General features: G+C 46.2%; 4 protein-coding genes across 4 annotated transcripts; 2 read left to right on the top strand and 2 right to left on the bottom strand.

Annotated features, from left to right (window-relative positions):
* Positions 1-1,709: 1,709 nt before the first annotated feature.
* On the bottom strand, positions 1,710-3,061 carry TREMEDRAFT_64799 (uncharacterized protein; the record flags this gene model as incomplete). Its single annotated transcript, XM_007007027.1, has 6 exons — positions 1,710-1,985; positions 2,031-2,235; positions 2,307-2,355; positions 2,395-2,554; positions 2,600-2,950; positions 3,050-3,061. The coding sequence occupies 6 exons, from the start codon at positions 3,059-3,061 to the stop codon at positions 1,710-1,712; spliced, it is 1,053 nt and encodes a 350-aa protein (XP_007007089.1).
* A 1,082-nt stretch (positions 3,062-4,143) lies between these two features.
* On the top strand, positions 4,144-4,969 carry TREMEDRAFT_64800 (uncharacterized protein; the record flags this gene model as incomplete). Its single annotated transcript, XM_007007028.1, has 2 exons — positions 4,144-4,665; positions 4,733-4,969. The coding sequence occupies 2 exons, from the start codon at positions 4,144-4,146 to the stop codon at positions 4,967-4,969; spliced, it is 759 nt and encodes a 252-aa protein (XP_007007090.1).
* Positions 4,970-9,538: 4,569 nt separating this feature from the next.
* TREMEDRAFT_34298 (uncharacterized protein) lies at positions 9,539-11,306 on the top strand (the record flags this gene model as incomplete). Its single annotated transcript, XM_007006932.1, has 8 exons — positions 9,539-9,751; positions 9,867-9,933; positions 9,985-10,221; positions 10,298-10,407; positions 10,448-10,593; positions 10,637-10,712; positions 10,761-10,877; positions 11,121-11,306. 8 exons carry the CDS (start codon positions 9,539-9,541, stop codon positions 11,304-11,306), a joined length of 1,152 nt encoding a protein of 383 aa, XP_007006994.1.
* Positions 11,307-16,502: 5,196 nt separating this feature from the next.
* Positions 16,503-16,857, bottom strand: TREMEDRAFT_57627 (uncharacterized protein). Its single transcript, XM_007006989.1, has one exon. It carries the CDS (start codon positions 16,772-16,774, stop codon positions 16,598-16,600), a length of 177 nt encoding a protein of 58 aa, XP_007007051.1. The 5' UTR covers positions 16,775-16,857; the 3' UTR covers positions 16,503-16,597.
* Positions 16,858-18,140: the final 1,283 nt, after the last annotated feature.

Raw genomic sequence — 18,140 nt, forward strand, 5'->3', positions numbered from 1 at the left:
TCGCCTAACTTCCCCTACTGCACTCTCCCTCGGTTTCCTTCCCCTAACTTCGCCGTAGTTCTCCGTTGGTCGGGGTTGTTGTGACTAATAATCCCTAGGTTCTCGTAACTTCGTCGTAGTTGGTCTCAGTGCTTCGGGATGGTGGTGGATAGTGGTTCGGTGATAGTGAAAGGAGGGTCGGTGATGGTGGTTGTCAGGGATGTCACGACATGGTTTGTGACACAAGCGAATCATTCGCTACTGGTGGTGGCCGGGAATGAAGGAGGACATTCGGAAATATTGTCAAGAATGCGAAGTATGTCAACGTACAAAAGCAAGACGACAAGCCCCCGCCGGTTTACTCATTCCACTCGACGTCCCCGGAGCCCCCTGGTCGGAAATCACTTGCGACTTTATCGGTCCCCTCCCACGCTCAAAGAATTTCAATGCCATACTGGTGGTAGTAGACCGTCTAACAAAGATGGCAGTCTTCATACCTACGGTTACCACACTGTCGGCAGAAGATTTCGCAGAACTATTTATTGAAAAGTTCTATACCAAATTCGGGATCCCTGATTCGATTGTCTCGGACCGCGGTAGCATATTTGTTTCCAGGTTTTGGAAAACCTTAACTACATTATTGGGAACAGATTTGAGGTATTCAACCGCCTATCACCCTCAAACCGACGGCCAAACAGAGCGAATCAATCAATGGCTTGAACAATACCTTCGCGTATACGTCAATACGGAACAAGACAACTGGAGTTCGCTTTTACATTTTGCAGAACTCTGCTACAACACGAACTACCATAGCTCAATCCAGATGTCCCCTCTTTCTGCTTACTCAGGGAGGGAATACCGAACCGACATGATGCAGCCAATTTTTGACAAGGCCACCGACTCACCCTCTCCACCAGCTATCGCACGTGTTAGTGCCCTAGGAAGATTACAGGAAAGGCTCAAGGAAAATCTTCGGAAAGCTCAGAAATCGTATAAACATCAGTACGACAAAGGGAGAAGGATAGCTAGTTTCGAGAAGGGGGAGAAGGTTTGGATAGACAGCAGGAACCTCAGAACCTTGAGGCCCATGAAGAAATTGGATAACAAATACATCGGTCCCTTCAAGGTTCTAAAGAAAATCAACGACAATGCTTATAAACTTGATTTACCCCCACATATGATCGCGAATGGTATCCATTCGGTTTTCAATGTGAAGCTATTATCAAAAGTTCAAGGGGAAATTCAGAATCCGCAGCCAGCGATGGTCGCATTACGAGAAGAACCCCAGGATTCTGAGAAGGACACTTACGAAATCGATAAGGTCCTTGCGAAAAGAACAATTAGAGTCTCCGGAAAAGGAAAGAAGGAGGTTCAACTGAAAATCAAATGGGTTGGCTACCCAGTAGAAGAAGCTACTTGGCAACCCATGGATTCGATTAGTGATAATCCCAAAGTCAAGGAATACTTGAAGCTTTGCGAAATGCGGAGAGCCGTTGCCGACGATGTGAACGAGGATTTCGTTCCCATTCTTCCGGCAAAGAGACAAAGAAAACCGACCGAACGGTCGCGGTTTTCGGAAACCTATTAGGTTTCCGGAAACACCTAGAATCAAACATACTTCGACAAGACAAGAAAAGGGATCACATGTTTCACAAAATCTTTTAGATACTCTACAAATTCGTTTCTCCAAAATAGATTTCATTATACACACACCCCGCCAATCCAACAGACTATTCGGGGGACTCCCATCGTACTAGCCCATCGTCATCTGTGTGAGGAGAATCCTCACGGGCCTTTCCCTTTCTCGTCTTCGCTTTCTTTGCCCTGGGAGTAGACGACGTCCCTGCGGGCAAGGGGGAAACGGTTCTCTTGGCAGCCGGTCGGGGAGGCTCAAATTGCCACGATCCGACTGCGATATCGTCATCTAGATAATACGACGACCACTCTCCGAAAGCACGACCGGGAACTCGCTTATCCTCACCTTGGATTTTTGCTCCGTCAACGGCCTACTTTGTTAGCGGAAAGCCCATCCCGGAAATATAATAGCCTACTAGAGCTACTTTCTCCACCATAGCATACGCAATATCCACATGTTCAAAATCGCGATTGGCCGGCTGATGTAGATGATGGCCTGCTTCGGCCAAATGGGCCAAAGCCGAATCGAGATGGGGAAAGAGAGCAGAGAATTGCGCCATCGAGAGTTTCAACTGGGACCGAGGTCCAACGCGGGAGTCCACACATAGATTACAGGTGCCCCTATCAATGAGGCACCAAAAGCAACTTTCCGCTCAGCGACTACCCCTCACCGAGAATGCGTAATGACTTACTGGCCGGCGACCCACACTTTACGAGAACCCGAGAACCTTACAATTGGGACTAGGCAGTGCCACTTGTTCATCTTCGAGGACCACCTACCCTTTCGCTCCTTTAGCATGTCCGAACAATTAGAGCATGGTTTAGCCAATCTACCGATAATTTCGCCTTTCGTTTTCAACAGGTCTATAATCGGTTTGACCTTCTCCTTGGTTGACGCGGCTTTCAAATCGGACCACGCTTCGAGGTACTTTAGAAACCCCTACCCCATTTAGCGTTTCGGAAAGGGGCTTGAGAGGAAGCTTACCTGGGCAGTTGGACTTTCTGTGGTAATTGGAACGATTTCGACATCGTTATACGCGTTCTGATGACCCCCTTCTTTCGGAACAATAACCTCGCCATCCTCAATGTAAGGAGCCCCAACGGAATCTGAAAGCCCCCTCCCCGCAGCTCGCGCCAATGGAGTTCGATAGGCGACCTTTGACCCCGGAATTGGATCAGCTTCCGCGGGATGTTGCACGGGCACGCCGGCAAACGGGGTCCTGGGATCGGGATTGTTCTCACCCCGCAGAGGACTGCGATCACCGGTTTCCGAGGGCGGAGGCGGAGCATTCTCATTCTCGGAAGCCCCTTGTCGTAAATCATTTGGCCCCGAAACCTACCACCGAAAAGAATATCGTCAGCCATGAAATAGCGCTTTTAGGAAAGTTCTCACAGGAGCACGAGGAGGAAACGGGGGACGACGATCGTCACTGACGGTGTCAGACATGGTAAATCAGGAGATAGAGAGTCTAGATGAGGTTCGCAGCAAAAAACTCAAGGATGTTAGCAAAAGAAAGTGATGAGGGAAAAGGAAGAAGAAGAGAAGAGGATACAGGAAAGTGGATCTCGAGATCAGACAGTGTGATATTGAATTACACGTCATAATGTAGGGTGTTGGCTCGATCACAACATGCGCCCTCACCACCATCATTACTGTCCTCACTACCATCATTTCCGATAAAAAGGGCCACATGCCACTTTCGATTTAGTAGAATTTTGTTTTTCTACAAGACTAGACGACGTCGAGACGACGTCTACCGAAGGGGGAGAGTAATGTCAGGATCACGGGTACCCCTAGACGGGTTCCTCAAGAGTCGTACGCAGAAGTCGTACTCCGCCTACCCGTTCCCGTCCCCGTCTCACTAATCCCGCTACGGCGTCCTCCGTTCTCCTGTCCTACCTAATCGCTACTTCTTTACCATGCTTTACTTTTTCTTCATCTCCGTGTCCCTCATCTATCTCCGTCTTCCTTCGCTCTTACACCCCATATCGCTTTCCACATTTACTCCGTAGATTCGGTATCACTCCGCTCCCATTTTAGTATATAGAAACATCCCTTTTTCGTAGATGTCTTGTCGAATGTATTTTCTCGTCACTTAGCAAATCTTTTGCCACTTGATCTCATCGACTTATAGTCTCTTCGATCCACTACATCACTTGACTATAAACTACATCACTAGGTTTGTTCCCTACGAGGCCCTATAGCCATAGCTCATAGACGCAGACTATTTTCAACGTCTGGTCCTGACACCCGGCTTTGACAAGATCTCTTCAGGCTCAGTGATATTGGGATTGAACGAGCTTTTGAATTCTGAAGATGAGGACGCCACTATTTATGGTCCAGTTCTGGCAAATAACATCTTGTCATGCATTGACCTAAGCCATGTGAATCCTGAAGCTTTAAGAGCTTTCTTACAACTGACAGGGTCAGACCACTTTCCATGTCAACACTCCGCCCTGAAACTTACTTGCAATCACCAATCATTGGTCTCCCGGGTGTCCAACTCCTTCCTTCGCAAATTGGCAAACATGAGTCCCTTTCGACAAGACCGTGCATCCCTGAAGTTGGTGCAACATCCTAGAATTCGTAATCATACTTATTGGGTCCGTCACTCTAAAAATTTCTCTACAGATATGTCCAGGAGGGCAAGCAACTTGGAAACCTTTATGTATCTGTATGAAGCCTACTCAGAGAGGATCACTCGACCTTCAAATGTTCTTTCTGAAACCCTCAGGGACCTGGGAAGTTTAACAGAACAATTGGGAACGTTTATGGGTGGCTGTTACCACTATCCGCCCCATAATGGGGAGTTCATCAAACGAGATGAAGCCGCTTCTGGCTTAGATACATGCCAAGTGATAGCAACCTTGACATCAATGTTGTCTAAGACTGAAACATGTATGGAACGGGAGTGTGCGCGTATAGTGCATCTTAATGATCAATTGAGGCACGCCAACGCTCCTGACAGAGCTGGAGGAGCTCCTCAATTGATGGGATTTCCCCGACCCGCAACTGAAGCGCCATCTGACATACTCAAAGAGCTAACAAAAGTCTGTCACCAGGGGGTTGGGTATCATGAAACTCTAATTTCCTACATAACCCAACAAATCATGACAGGACTCCCAGACCCTGAACCATATGTCAACCGTTCTTAAAGCTTCAGTATCACTCTACCAACCGGAGCTGATCACGCTTCATGTACCGGGTGCGACAGTTCAACTCTTGGAGGCACATACAGAACTTACAGAGCTTTGGAGATCTATGTTACGGGGCAACAACGAATCGAGCGAACTCCATCGAGTTCGACGGATTAGGATAGAGAAGATCCAGAAAGGGAGGCAGTGCTGCAATTAGGTAGGGATGGGTTTTCCCCTTTCGAGATTTCCCAACTGGGTTTGCTCAAAGCGGTTTTTCACCTGTCCGGGTATGTACATAGACGCTTGCAGCAGGGAAGGAGAGGAGACACGGATACCTGTAGACAGTATATAGTACAATCAGCAAAGTACCAACTTTGCTGATTCTCCAATATCATTATTTGGCTACATCGATTGCAGAGGAGACACAATCCATCACATAGCACCAGAGACACATAGATTTCTACAAGGCTTCCATCGAGTTTGACCCAACCTGCAACTTAGTCGTCGTGTTTCCAGTACCGTTATGTCACGGCTGTCGAATAACTTTTCTCTAACGGACCGACGGTGGAGGAACCTCGGCTAACTTGACACTTCGGCTTTGATGTCTCACTCAACCAAGAGGGCGCAGACGTCGAAAGGGGTGTATCTACGACATACTTTGACGTAGTTGCTCCAACTAGGGTTTTCTTTGATGGCGATGTATCTCGATTTGAATATAGCTATCTCTATCAATCTTTCACTACTGACAACAATCAAGGATTGCTGAAGAACTTCAGCGATCTCCTCAGCTAATATTATCTACTCCTCCTAGATGTTTGTCCAACCCTCTCGCACTTAGACGTACTTCAACACACTTCATCCAACTTCCCCGAGTCCCCGGCTATCCTTCTCCTCCTTTGACTAACTCCGCCTATGTCACAATCGTCGTTTCTTCTTCTCTACTGTCGGGTGCCCGGTATTGTATGGATACCTGACTCGCCCGAACAATATAATATCCGTCAGTGAAGGTCAACTCTACAAACGTCTAAGGTCAGTATCTGTATCTGTATGAGGATGAGATGTGGTTGAAGGGTAGGTGGGTGGATGATATCGAAGACAGTTGAGATGGTGTCAAAGGTAGGTAGAGGTGATGATGATGATAGCAAGTATGATGAATGGGCAATGGAAGAGGAAAGGTGATGAGAGATGAGATGTGTGATCAGCACCTAAGGAGTTAGGTGATGATGCACATGAGGATAGAAGAAGTGAGTGGCAAATGTGTCTAGAAACCAAAGAAGAGTGAAAGTACAACAGAAGAAGTGATCCCCTCTTCTGCAGAACCGGCTCCCTTTATCTGCATTTCAGTCTTCGAGAGGATCAAATGTTCTCACAATTCGAGGTCGACATCGAAGAACTTCTACAAGAAAGTGACTATACTACTACTAAATAACAAGTCTATGTACGTACCGATCTGAACATATGGAAGAAAGGAAGGTCGAGAGAGTCTATACAGACAGTAGAGAAGGAATTACAATGAAGTGAGTGTGGGGAAGGAACGGAAGAAAACAAGTGAGAGATTGAAGAAGACTATATACAAGATGGCACTGAGAATGCACTGGTGTACTCCCTGTACACTATACATCTACTGACCGACGGTCGACAAACCTCGGCTAACTACGTCGTACTGGGGCGTCGATGTCTCACTAGGACAGGGTACTCGTCGAGGAGCTACGGCTAACTTCGCCGTAGTAATACATCGAGTGGTAAATGATAAGATGATCGTCGATGAACTGCGGCTAACTTCGCCGTAGTGCGTTGAACTGCTCGGTGGTAGCTCTCCCTAACTTGATGGTTGTAGCTACTGAATATATCTCTCGCTACTGACAACAATCAAGGATCACTGAAGAAGTTCAGCGATCTGTAAACTATCTATACTTCCCCTCTCTTCTCATAGAACGTCCCTCAACCCCTGTACAGCCTCGCGCTCCGTCCCCTTCGTTCAACTTCGCCGTACCTCGCCATATCCCCGGTATCCTACTCCGACTAACTTCGCCTAACTTCCCCTACTGCACTCTCCCTCGGTTTCCTTCCCCTAACTTCGCCGTAGTTCTCCGTTGGTCGGGGTTGTTGTGACTAATAATCCCTAGGTTCTCGTCACTTCGTCGTAGTTGGTCTCAGTGGTTCGGGATGGTGGTGGATAGTGGTTCGGTGATAGTGAAAGGAGGGTCGGTGATGGTAGTTGTCAGGGATGTCACGACATGGTTCGTGACACAACGTGGTTTGTGACACGTTACAATCTAGCAGGGACCTGTCAAGGATACTGCCCACCCTGGGACAGAGGACAAAGGACAAGGAGATTTGGACTAGGAGTGACAAGCAATATACTTAGGATAACAAGACTGAGTCCAACAAGGAATGGGACTGTGACCCAAGGAATGTCTCTGGCTTGTCTAACAAGACTAGGAAGGACTTGGACTGTAACTGTAACTGGGCTGGACTGGACTCAAAGAAAGGGTGGCAATGGAAATGACTTTTGATCAAGAACTAAAGAAGACTACAAAGTACTAAGTAGGGTTTATATAGACAAATCAGGCTTTCTACCAGGCTGAACCGTCCTGCATAGGAAAACACCGCAATCCTCGGCGTACCTATCATTTTCTAACTAACAAAGACAGACTGCACACTATTCTTGGCGTGCTGCGTGTAATGCGCTGTGGACTGCACAAGAAAGCACGCATCACGTCGTGAAACATACGCTTGCCTTAAATCCAACTGTACTGAAGTCTTGGGTCTCATGCCATACCAGGCATCATAACTGAGAATAACATAACTAACTAAAGGTTCAGGTCTCTTGCCTCAAAGGCATCAGAGCAGAACTAAAACATGAGGAAACTGATACTTGTGATTCATGACAGGACCCTATATCAGATGCCAGTGAACACAGTAGATGGTATTCTGACTTTACCCTGGACAAACGGAACCTTGAATAAGACGGGTGAGGAATATCTTGGATGGGTGGAAGATACACTAACAACACTTGAAATGTCCCCAAAAATCTGAACCTGTTTTGAGGACAATCATTTATCAAAAGGATTGTGGCAGTTGTTTGAGGGTGATCCTGAGGAGGTAGAGAGGTTAATTCTTCCTATCCCTTACTCTCTCACAAATAAGCTGAAAAACTGTTTGCTGATAATCAGATGATTATGCAGAGGGGGAAAAGAGCATGCATTGCAGGACGGCCGATCCTATCGGCTAACAATACAAAAGTCATTGAAGTCCCATGTTTGCAGCGGTGGAGGCTGCTCTTACTACATGGAAGCATGCTGACACCTGTTCCCCGCCGCAATGTTTTCCGGTAAAACTGTCACAAAGTGTGTGACAAGTCGAGCGAAAGTCGGGGAAGGGTATTTAACCAGCGATCGGCGGTAGGGTTAACCGCTGATTAATAGGCCTTTTCGTCACAGTGGTTAACAACACTGTCACGTTGGGCACTGTTATATCAAGCCAATGCTGGTTAGTTGGTCCTCGTGACAAAAACCCGCAACCACGGCTAGGTCCATGTCACAGCTCTGCATGACACGGACTACATGGATTCCGTTGTTGAGAGTGACTGCATACTGTGTTACTGACCGGTAGTTGTTTCAGGCGGCACCTGGTAGATCTTAGCTCTTCTGAAAGCAATGAAGATGTCAAGGATACTGCCCACCCTGGGACAGAGGACAAAGGACAAGGGGACAAGGACTAGGAGTGACAAGGAATATACTTAAAATAACAAGATTGAGTCCAACAAGGAATGGGACTGTGACCCAAGGAATGTCTCTGGCTTGTCTGACAAGACTAGAGGGAACTGGAATGGACTGGACTGGACTGGACTGGAATGGATTGGACTCCAAAAGGGTGGCAATGGAAATGACTTTTGATCAAGAACTAAAGAAGACTACAAAGTACAAGATAGGGTTTATATAGACAAATCAGCCTTTTCCAAGAGGCTCGTGCAGACCTGCGGAATACGAGCGCCCTGAACCGTTCTGCACTGTCCTGCATGCATTGCCTTGCATCCCACCAATAACCACTGATATCCTACGATGCCATATCTGCGTTTACCTACGTCCTACTATGACATCCTACGGGATGCGCCGGAAGTCGCTCGACTTTGTCCAAGGTGGTCGATGAGGAACTATGCAGAACATAGAAGGGCTGCGAGGACAAGAGACTGAGAGATTATGCCTTAGCAGGCATTAGAACAGAGGAAGTAGAGACTAGAGAATTACTGGGGACTTATGCCTTGCAGGCATGGGAGCTAAGCACCGACATACTAAAATGATACTTGGAGTTCATGCCTGACAGGCATGAGAGCAGAGGTGAAATGTTGAAACACGAAAGTGGAGGTTGAACTTGTTTTGCGCAACAAGGAACACGTGATGGTGTGATTCATGACAGAAGAACTACCCGGCATGAGAGAGGACTGATTGTATGGGATGCTGGTCATCACCATGACATGGAGTTCAACATATCTGTCCTGTTCTGCTTTGTACAAGGCAAGGATGGTGAACACCCCTATAGCAAGGAGAACATTGTGAGGAGATTGATTGTTGCAGGATTTTAGGCTCTGATGACGGAAGCGTTTTCTCTTATTGGATGACCGGTGCGACGCTACGAGTAGAATACGATGTGCCACACTGCCACATTGGGTGCCCGTGGGGGAATTTGATCCCGTCTACCCCCACCCTTCACGGCCATCCGTCCTCCCCATCCGCATTCCATCCTCCACATCTCCACATTGTCATTACTCTTATCTACCTCTCTTATGACGGCCACTCTTCCTCGAGTACTCTACACTCTCCCTCGGGCTCGTCTCGCAGTACCTGTTCTGAGAAACGTGAGGGGACATGCCGCTGCTGTGGACCCTCCTTCTTTCAGACCCCCAAAGCCAGAGGATGGAGCGGTGAGACGTGATTGGACCAAGAGGGAGATACAAGATATATTTGATGGTCCTCTGATGGAGATCATCTTTCGTGCAGTGAGCTGTCCTTCCTTATCGTCTTCTTGTTATGTCATCAATGCTACGTGTCGGTTCTCATGCCACGCTAGTCTTTAGATATGGATTAGAACAAGCAGTGTAGCTGATTACATAGGCAACCGTACACAGGATGCATCATGACCCATCTAGAATCCAATTATGTACTCTGATGAACATCAAAAGTGAGCTCTTCATCAGGTTGAGTTGTATGAGATCCAAAGCTGACTGTCCAGCTGGTGGTTGTACCGAAGACTGCAAATACTGCTCTCAATCATCTTCTTACAAAACCCCTACGAAAGCATCACGACTGGTGGATATTGAACCTGTACTGGCTGCTGCGCGTAAAGCTAAAGAGAACGGTTCCACACGCTTCTGCATGGGTGCGGCTTGGCGTGATCTGGCGGGGAGAAAATCAGGCTTTGAAAAGATTTTAACTATGGTCAAGGAAGTGCGAGGGATGGGGATGGAAGGTGAGCTTCAATTCACACCAGTTTCGTCCCTGTCATCGAGACTTTTCCTGAGTTATGAGTATTGATTGACATACAGTCTGCACAACACTAGGAATGCTATCTCCTGAACAAGCTAAGCGATTGAAAGAGGCTGGATTGAGCGCCTACAACCACAATCTCGATACTTCTCGCGAGTTCTATCCAGAGGTGAATGAGGTCACTCAGACAGATGGCATGAGCTGATGAGAAGGTCATCACCACTCGTACATACGACGATAGAATATCAACCATCGAAGCGGTTCGTCAAGCTGGTATATCAGTTTGTTCCGGGGGCATCCTTGGTCTCGGTGAGAAAGATGAAGATCGAGTGGGATTGATTCATGAGTTATCCACGTAAGTTCATCCATGTTGAGATAGATGACTCACTAATGGCTAGGCTATCTGAACATCCTGAATCATTCCCAGTGAATACTCTGGTCCCTATCGAAGGTACCCCTTTAGAGAAGAACGATGTGAGTTTGGTGACTTGTGGAGAAGAAGTATGAAGACTGATGAAATAGCCTGTTTCTGTCCAAACTGTTCTCCGTACCATTGCCACGGCTCGAATGGTCTTGCCTACCACGATCATACGTTTGGCTGCTGGGCGTCACACCTTTTCAGAGACGGAACAAGCTATGGTCAGTGTCCTATCTACAATTTGCTGACCTCTTCTTCCCATTCCTCCCTTTGCTGATTCTCGAACTACCCTGTAATCTCCCCACATGATGACTCTTTCAGTGATATTCCGGCCTCAACCCATTCTGGTAACCTTCTTGTCTCTTCTTGCCCTTATGATCAATATCAATCCGTTGTCTACCTCTTCGGATCACTATACTGCTTTACTGTCATTGTCTACCTCGTCCCCATATGCTGACTCACAGGCATTCATGGCAGGCGCCAACGCCATTTTCACCGGTGAAACCATGCTCACCACTCCCTGTAGTGGTTGGGATCAAGATAAAGCTATGCTTTCTCGTTGGGGTTTACGAGGTCTTCGATCGTTTGAGGATTCAGAAGATATTTCAGTCCCGACAACACGATCTGAACTTGATAAGGCGACATTGTAGAATAGTGATCTATAAGACTTCATAGATCATCTACAAAATATACGTTTTCACTTTCAAGAAGGATCAATCATGTCATGTGGAAGAATATGTATATGGTATATGATTGGATTGCTTATACTTCTCATTCATTCATCTAATGTACTCGTCGTACTTTCCTATCCCAACCTTGACATCCTCATTGAAAAGTCTGAAATCGTCGATCGCATGAAGCAAGAACCATGACCCATGACGCATTGGATATCGTTCGTACAGTACGTTATCCGAATCCGGGTTTCCCGGAAAGAGAATTGAACCCACTACTCGCCTTGTTACTTTTCCGTGTTCAAGATTCCAAGATTTCAATGTGTTCCATATACTTTCTCATTCTATACATATCGAACAAAGCACATACCGCAAGAGAATACAAAAGAATACCCAATGCATCTTTTTCCGAATTCACCTATCCGTTCAATCAATGTTGGTCGAACACTAAACATCTTTTCATCTTACTATCTATCTCTCTTTCGATTCTTCTCTTCTTCATTTCTTTCATTCCTTTTCTTAACCTCCTTTACCTCCTTACTGATCCTAGATTTTAGGATTAGAAGATATCGTTAATTCTGCTAGTCAGATATTTTACACGTTCATTACGGCCTGGTGCTACTTTTTCTTTCTTTCTTTCTTTCTCATCCTTTACCTTACTGTACCACTTTTTTCTCATTCATCCCTCTGTATTCCTCTTCCTGTTCGTTCTCTCTCCTCTTTCTTTCACTGAGGACCAGAGTTCTTCCCGAACAATTGACACAAAATTGGGGGTGTCATCTCGTCCTCCTTTTTCGTACCCATCTCCAAAGTTACTCCGGACCTACACTTTTTTCTCTCAATTCCAGTCGAACTTCAATTCCATTCAAACCTCGAATATACCGAAGATATTTTCAACTGAACACGACTCTCATTACCACAAGAGTTCATATCGTGAATCGGAAAACCAAACATGCCCCCTTCACCTTTCCTCCCTCCACCTCCACCACGTCATATGATCAGATCAATATCCGTCGGGATTCATCCTTCGGCCATACCTACTGCTATAAAGGTTCCCCAACCTGTTCTTACTCCTCGATCCTTCCCGGTGGAGATCCGACCTCGAAAGGACGCTACCAGTATTGACATCAAGTTGAATGGGTTTAACAACGGAGATGAAATAGGAATCCAACCCGTGGATCGTATCGGCCGGGATGAATTCGGGAGCTTCGAGATGACGGAGGATCTTCAAGACCGGAGTGTGTTGGGGAGTTTTGACTCGATGGTGGACCAAAGATCATTGACGGATCTGATACCGGAGTTATTGGATGGAGACGATTGTGAAGATTACGACGAAGGTGAGGAAGATGAACCGAATGATTCAGACAATTCGAATACTTCAGACAGTGAGAATGGTTCCAATCCTTCATCGACATCGTCGTCGGGAGGAGATTCTTCTGGAAATGACGGTTCACTGGATAATGTCAATGATATACTTCAACGTAGAAGATGGAAACCTACCAACACTGATTCTTACACTTCACTCGATACTTGGGCAACACCCACTACCGATACCAACACCTGGAATCCAATCACCTCCAACACCTGGAACCCCACTATCTCCCCTACCTCGACACCACCACCGATCATAGTCTCACCATCAAGTAATATACTTGCAGCTGGGGAATATGACAATCCTCGTGGCCAAATCCAAGCTGTTCTGCAAGCTCAATCATATTCTTTAACTCCAAATTCAATCACTGCCATACCTATTTCCGTCGCTTCTGTAATCGTTTCAACACCTTCAAATCGTCCTACGGCAGCTGCCATCGTATTACCATTGATAGTAGCCGGATTCATTTTACTCTTAGCTTTATGTTTATGTCTTCGAGCGAGGAAACATTCTGCCAAAACGAAAGAATGGAAAGAAGAACAAGGACGATCGTCAATCGAAAATGATCTGAGTGAATATAAATTGGGATATGATAATATGTCAAGAAATGGAAATACCTTAGGTGTTCAATTTTCAGGTGGACATGGATATGAATCGAAGATGGAGAAAGAAGATTATGATCATGAGGACAAAAATGAGAAACTCTCTTTTGATAATCAAGTCAGAAACAGTTCGGCGGATTCAAGGAATGGGATGGAAAAGGAAGAAACTATCGTTAGATGTTCATCAGTCGACGATTCATTAGATGATGAGGATGATAGATTCACCTCTTTACCACTATCTAAATGTCGTTCTTCACGTACTTGTCGTTCCTCCGTTTCCTCGAATACTTCCCAATCTTGTGGTTCACATTCTTGTCATTCTTCAACCTCTTGTCATTCTTGTCACTCGTCGAGATCATCAAGAACATATCGACCTTCCGACCATTTCTCTCGTGGTGTTCATACGAATCATAATAATCCTCGGGAAGAATATATCGACAATTATCATCGTGTACCTTCACCCATCTCGACACGTTTCACTAGACCATTTGCAAAAAAACGACCACCAACTCCTCATCCACCGACGCAAGACCATCATTCCATCCATCCTCATGCACAAACACTTTCCAGATGTTCAACCGAAACAAGTGATCGTCATTGTTCTTGCTCCGACCATCACAGCTCTCATCATGCTCATGTTCACACTTCCGTTCCACCTTTGGCGCATCGTAAACCGGATCATCCCAGTTTTATGAGACGAGGTCATTCGCACCCCCCACTCTCACCAAGCTCCCCTTATACATCACATCTCATGCCTGATTCTCTCGCTTCTCGGTCCGTGTCTTCTTCTTCCGGAGGTTATTCAGTAAACGAGGCCATACTCGGTCAAGCGAGAAGAGGAGATAGAGTCTATGCCACTAGATTTCCAAGATGTCCATCTCAACGATCTGAAATATCACTAGCGGCAGGAGAGTTGGAAAGGTTGAAACGATTAGATAAAATGGAGAGAATGGAGAGACTTGATCGGTTGGAAAGGATGGAAATGCCTATATCATCAAGAGATGTGGAAGAAGGTAGAGTAGTGGATGAAAGGTATGTCAGCAAGGAAGAGAAGGGGATGAGTAGATCTGGAGAGAGGATGTCTAGGAATGATGGGTTGAGTAGGGTGACAGGGATTAGCAGAGTCAGCGGGGTAAGCGGGTTGACAAGGATGAGTGGGAGAAGTAGAGGAGGGACTTTGTACGAAGCTCTCAGGAAGGCTATTGGGGAGCGATGAGACCGACTGAACGACTGTGAGACCGTAGCGAGTTTGCAGTAGGTTTTGACGGGACTGTATGACTGTCTTGTAGTCATAGTGTGTATGTGGGGATAGGAGAAGTAAGTACGAGGTGTAGCATGTACTTGACAGAGTTGTGACAGGGGAAAGATGCATCTTTGGGGATTGAATGGACAGGCACAGGTCACGGGACCACGGCTCAACGGAGTTTGCGGTGATATACTTGATGATAACCGATGTGGCGCAACATGTTGACTTTGCAACACGCGACTTTCTTTCTTTCTTTTCGAGCTCCCTCTTCTCACCTCCTCTTCTCTTTCTTTTCCTTCATCTTGTCGCTCTTCGCTTGTCCTGTGTCTCGATCTTGTTCTTCTTCGCTACCAGTTCAAGCTCCCTGGCGGTCTTTTTCTCACGTTCAGTCGGCCCCCTTAAACCTTCACGTCCCTTCTGACATGTCAGCCACTCCTCTCTCTCATGCTAAGCTCATCTCCGTACCTACCCCTTCGACACCTTCCACTCTCAAACGTCCTCTCCCTTCTCACACCCCTCTCGACGGATTCAAACGTCTCAAACCCACCCCTATTACTCCTTCTGCCTTAGACTCACGATCAATGATCAAGACCTCTTTCCCAACTCACCTCGGTCCACTCACTCCGACCACTTCGACCGTTGCCTTCTCATCTCCTCCTAAACTGGCCTCCTCTTCCCCAGTCAGGATCCAGCCTACTTCTCCCATCCGTTCCTTACTTCCTCCACGTATACGTCGCAAGAACCAATCTTCATTCCTCAAAGCTTACACGCCACCGATGGAAGTGTCACTTTTCCCCGGACAAACTCTCATTTTCGGACGACATCGACATAGCTCAACTTCGAAAAGTAGTACGACCCTGTCTGCTTCAATCCCATCGACCATGCTAAATATTTTACATGGACAGAACAATCAAGTTCTTGTGATGGACCTTCCTAGACAAGCGACTCACGCATCGAGAGTTCATGCTGCGGTTGAAAAGCTTCAAGATGGACAAGGAATGAGAATTTTAGTTGTTGGTCAGAACGGTCTCAGGGTTATGTCTGGGGGTAGAATCAAACGAGTGCTGAGAGGTGAAAAAGTGGACATCTATGGTGACGAAGTGGAATTGGATTTTTATGGATGTGTAGTGAAGGTCACCATGCTGAAGGAGAAAAGAGAAACGAGTAGTTTAACTCCTATTTCCAGTTCACCAACAAGGAGATCATTACCTCCTTCTAGTCCACCCATAATGACACTCGATCTACCCGAAGACGAATCACATGAGGATGAACCGAGTTCGAGAGCTTCTACTCCTCTTTCAGAAGCGGAGGATGAGTCTACCTCAGCTAGGAAGCCTACTTCACAGACAATGGAGATGGGTCCGGATAATGAGGTGGTTGAAAAGGAGCAAACTGTCGAAGTCAAACGGGAGAAGATCTTCTCAGTCTTGAATGAAGAGGTCGTGGTTAACAAATCGAGTTCGCTCTCCCCTCCACCACCGCCCGGCATGCCGGAGGGAGTCGACTTAGCTGCTGTTTTAGCCACCACGGTGGTGTTTTCAGGAAGTAGTAAATTATCTTTGCCGGACCTGGTGAAACATATGTTAGAGGTGAGTTGAGTATCTCTACTCCTTCCAGTCACCTTTCTTCTTTTGATGTGATGTCTCCTTTCTGTCATAGCAGACGATCCTTGCCCGGATCAAAGACGTAGCACTGACCCATAGTCTCAACCGAGTCTCAAAACTCACGGCGATGAGGAAATCTGGGCAGTTTGGTGTGCTGCCGAGTTAGAGAACAACCCCATGTTCGGTAAAGTTCAAAGATCTGGAAAGGTGAGCTTTTTTTTTTCAAGGCGAGAAATTCGTGCTGATAGAAAAAGGACTCATCAGGTCGTCCGTTACTCGCTCATTACTTCTATATACCCGATCGTGATCTCGACACCGCACGTGCGACTCAACTGGGAGGTTTAGTACGTCCTCTCAGGACCGTTCAAAGGGCTGGGGGAAAGGCGATTGACTGGCGTCCTGTTGGAGGGGGGAAGCGAAGGCTTTGAGCCTTCCGCGAACTCTGCTCAGTATAGCTCAGCCGATCGGCAGATCCCCAATGCCGGAGACTCTGGACACCAGAACTCAGGTCGATCATCGGGGATCTTAATAAGACGAAAGGGAATAGGGCCGTAGAAGATGAGAATAGCGTCGAAGTCGCTAATGTCTAAAGACTGAAAGAAGGAGTTGAGGTAATCGGCCATGACAAGTCGATCATTGATATGATTCATATAAATTGTGTTACTTATTCTTGAGTTCTTTGTGCATGAATTCTTGTTCATCAATCTTGAGAGAATTGGTCTTACAGTTTATCTAAGTGCTCCGTGCTCCAGCGGCCAGCGGTAAGCTGCTGATACAATAGAGTACAGTACTACTACTGGTGTACTATTCCTACGAGCATCTCGTCATCTTAACAAGCATTGACGAAGTGAACCTCGATTTGAAAGAAATGTAGGAAAAGTGAGGTGTATTGGTATTACGACGTCATAACTCTATCTCGATCCAACACCCCTTCCTTTCATCACCTTACATCTTCCTCTCCTCATCATATAATGTTCAAACAAATCATACTTTTCTCTTTGCTCGGTATGATCAGTATAAGCAGGGCCATCCTCCCACCACAACTTCCTCAAATAGTTGACATAAAGCCAGAGAATTCGGGACAAGATGGACCAACGACCAAGGATATATGTCCAGAGTTGAACGTCAATTGTGTTTTAGATGGGGATTGGAGACATCCTATTGGATCTTTAGGTAAACGACGTAAGTTTTTCCGTTCTTCCTTTCTCTCCCTTCTTCCCCCTCTTGATCTCTGCATTGACATCTTGAATTATCAGACCCGTTCGTTGTGTGAGGTCCCTCATGGAGTCCTTACTCTAGTCTCGTCCAAAGGGTGGTCACCACCCTCTGTATTTAAGTAACGGTTGATTTTTTCAATCCTTCTTCCTTCTCCAGGTCTTTTTCACTCACCAAAATCTCTATTTCAGGCATTCTTATATATATATGATAGACCTACTTGTCCTCGTACATGATGTCGACCTTCTTGTCCTCGTGCATGATGTCAAGGTGGTACACAAAGGTTTTTATGGTCTGAGGTTAACAACACAGCTTTCTGTCGATCGGGATTCAGATGTAATCAATGTGACGAGAAAGGTAACACTCGACTATGTAACAAATTATTCCAAGATTGTCATAGGAGTTGTGAATCTTATGGACCTATACCTTTTTAAAGTGAGTCATATTTATGATTTTCTTTCCTTTCCAATGTTTCAACGTCTTCCTTCTCATTCCCTCCTCCTTCTCTTCTTACCCACCCTAGCCTTTATCTTACACTTCCACCTGTCGCCAATCGCAATCTTCTTCTCTTCTATTCTGTAAATCCCTTATCCTTGACTATTTACCCCTCGTTTACATCCGTAAATCTTCACTCTACCTCAATGGACTTTGTAAAAATCTGAGAGATTGATGATCCTTGAATTGATAACTAACGAAAAGGTCTGCACCTCATGTATCCGCTGTTCAACCCCTATTCGGCCACTCCGAACTATTTCACTAACGCTTTCGGCCCCT

The sequence above is a fragment of the Tremella mesenterica genome, assembly GCF_000271645.1.
Source record: "Tremella mesenterica DSM 1558 unplaced genomic scaffold TREMEscaffold_12, whole genome shotgun sequence".
NCBI lineage: Eukaryota > Fungi > Basidiomycota > Tremellomycetes > Tremellales > Tremellaceae > Tremella > Tremella mesenterica.

What these genes read in the sequence shown, in the direction of transcription:
- TREMEDRAFT_57627 (XM_007006989.1), bottom strand. Translation starts at nt 16,774, where the DNA reads ATGGCCGATTACCTCAACTCCTTCTTTCAGTCTTTAGACATTAGCGAC.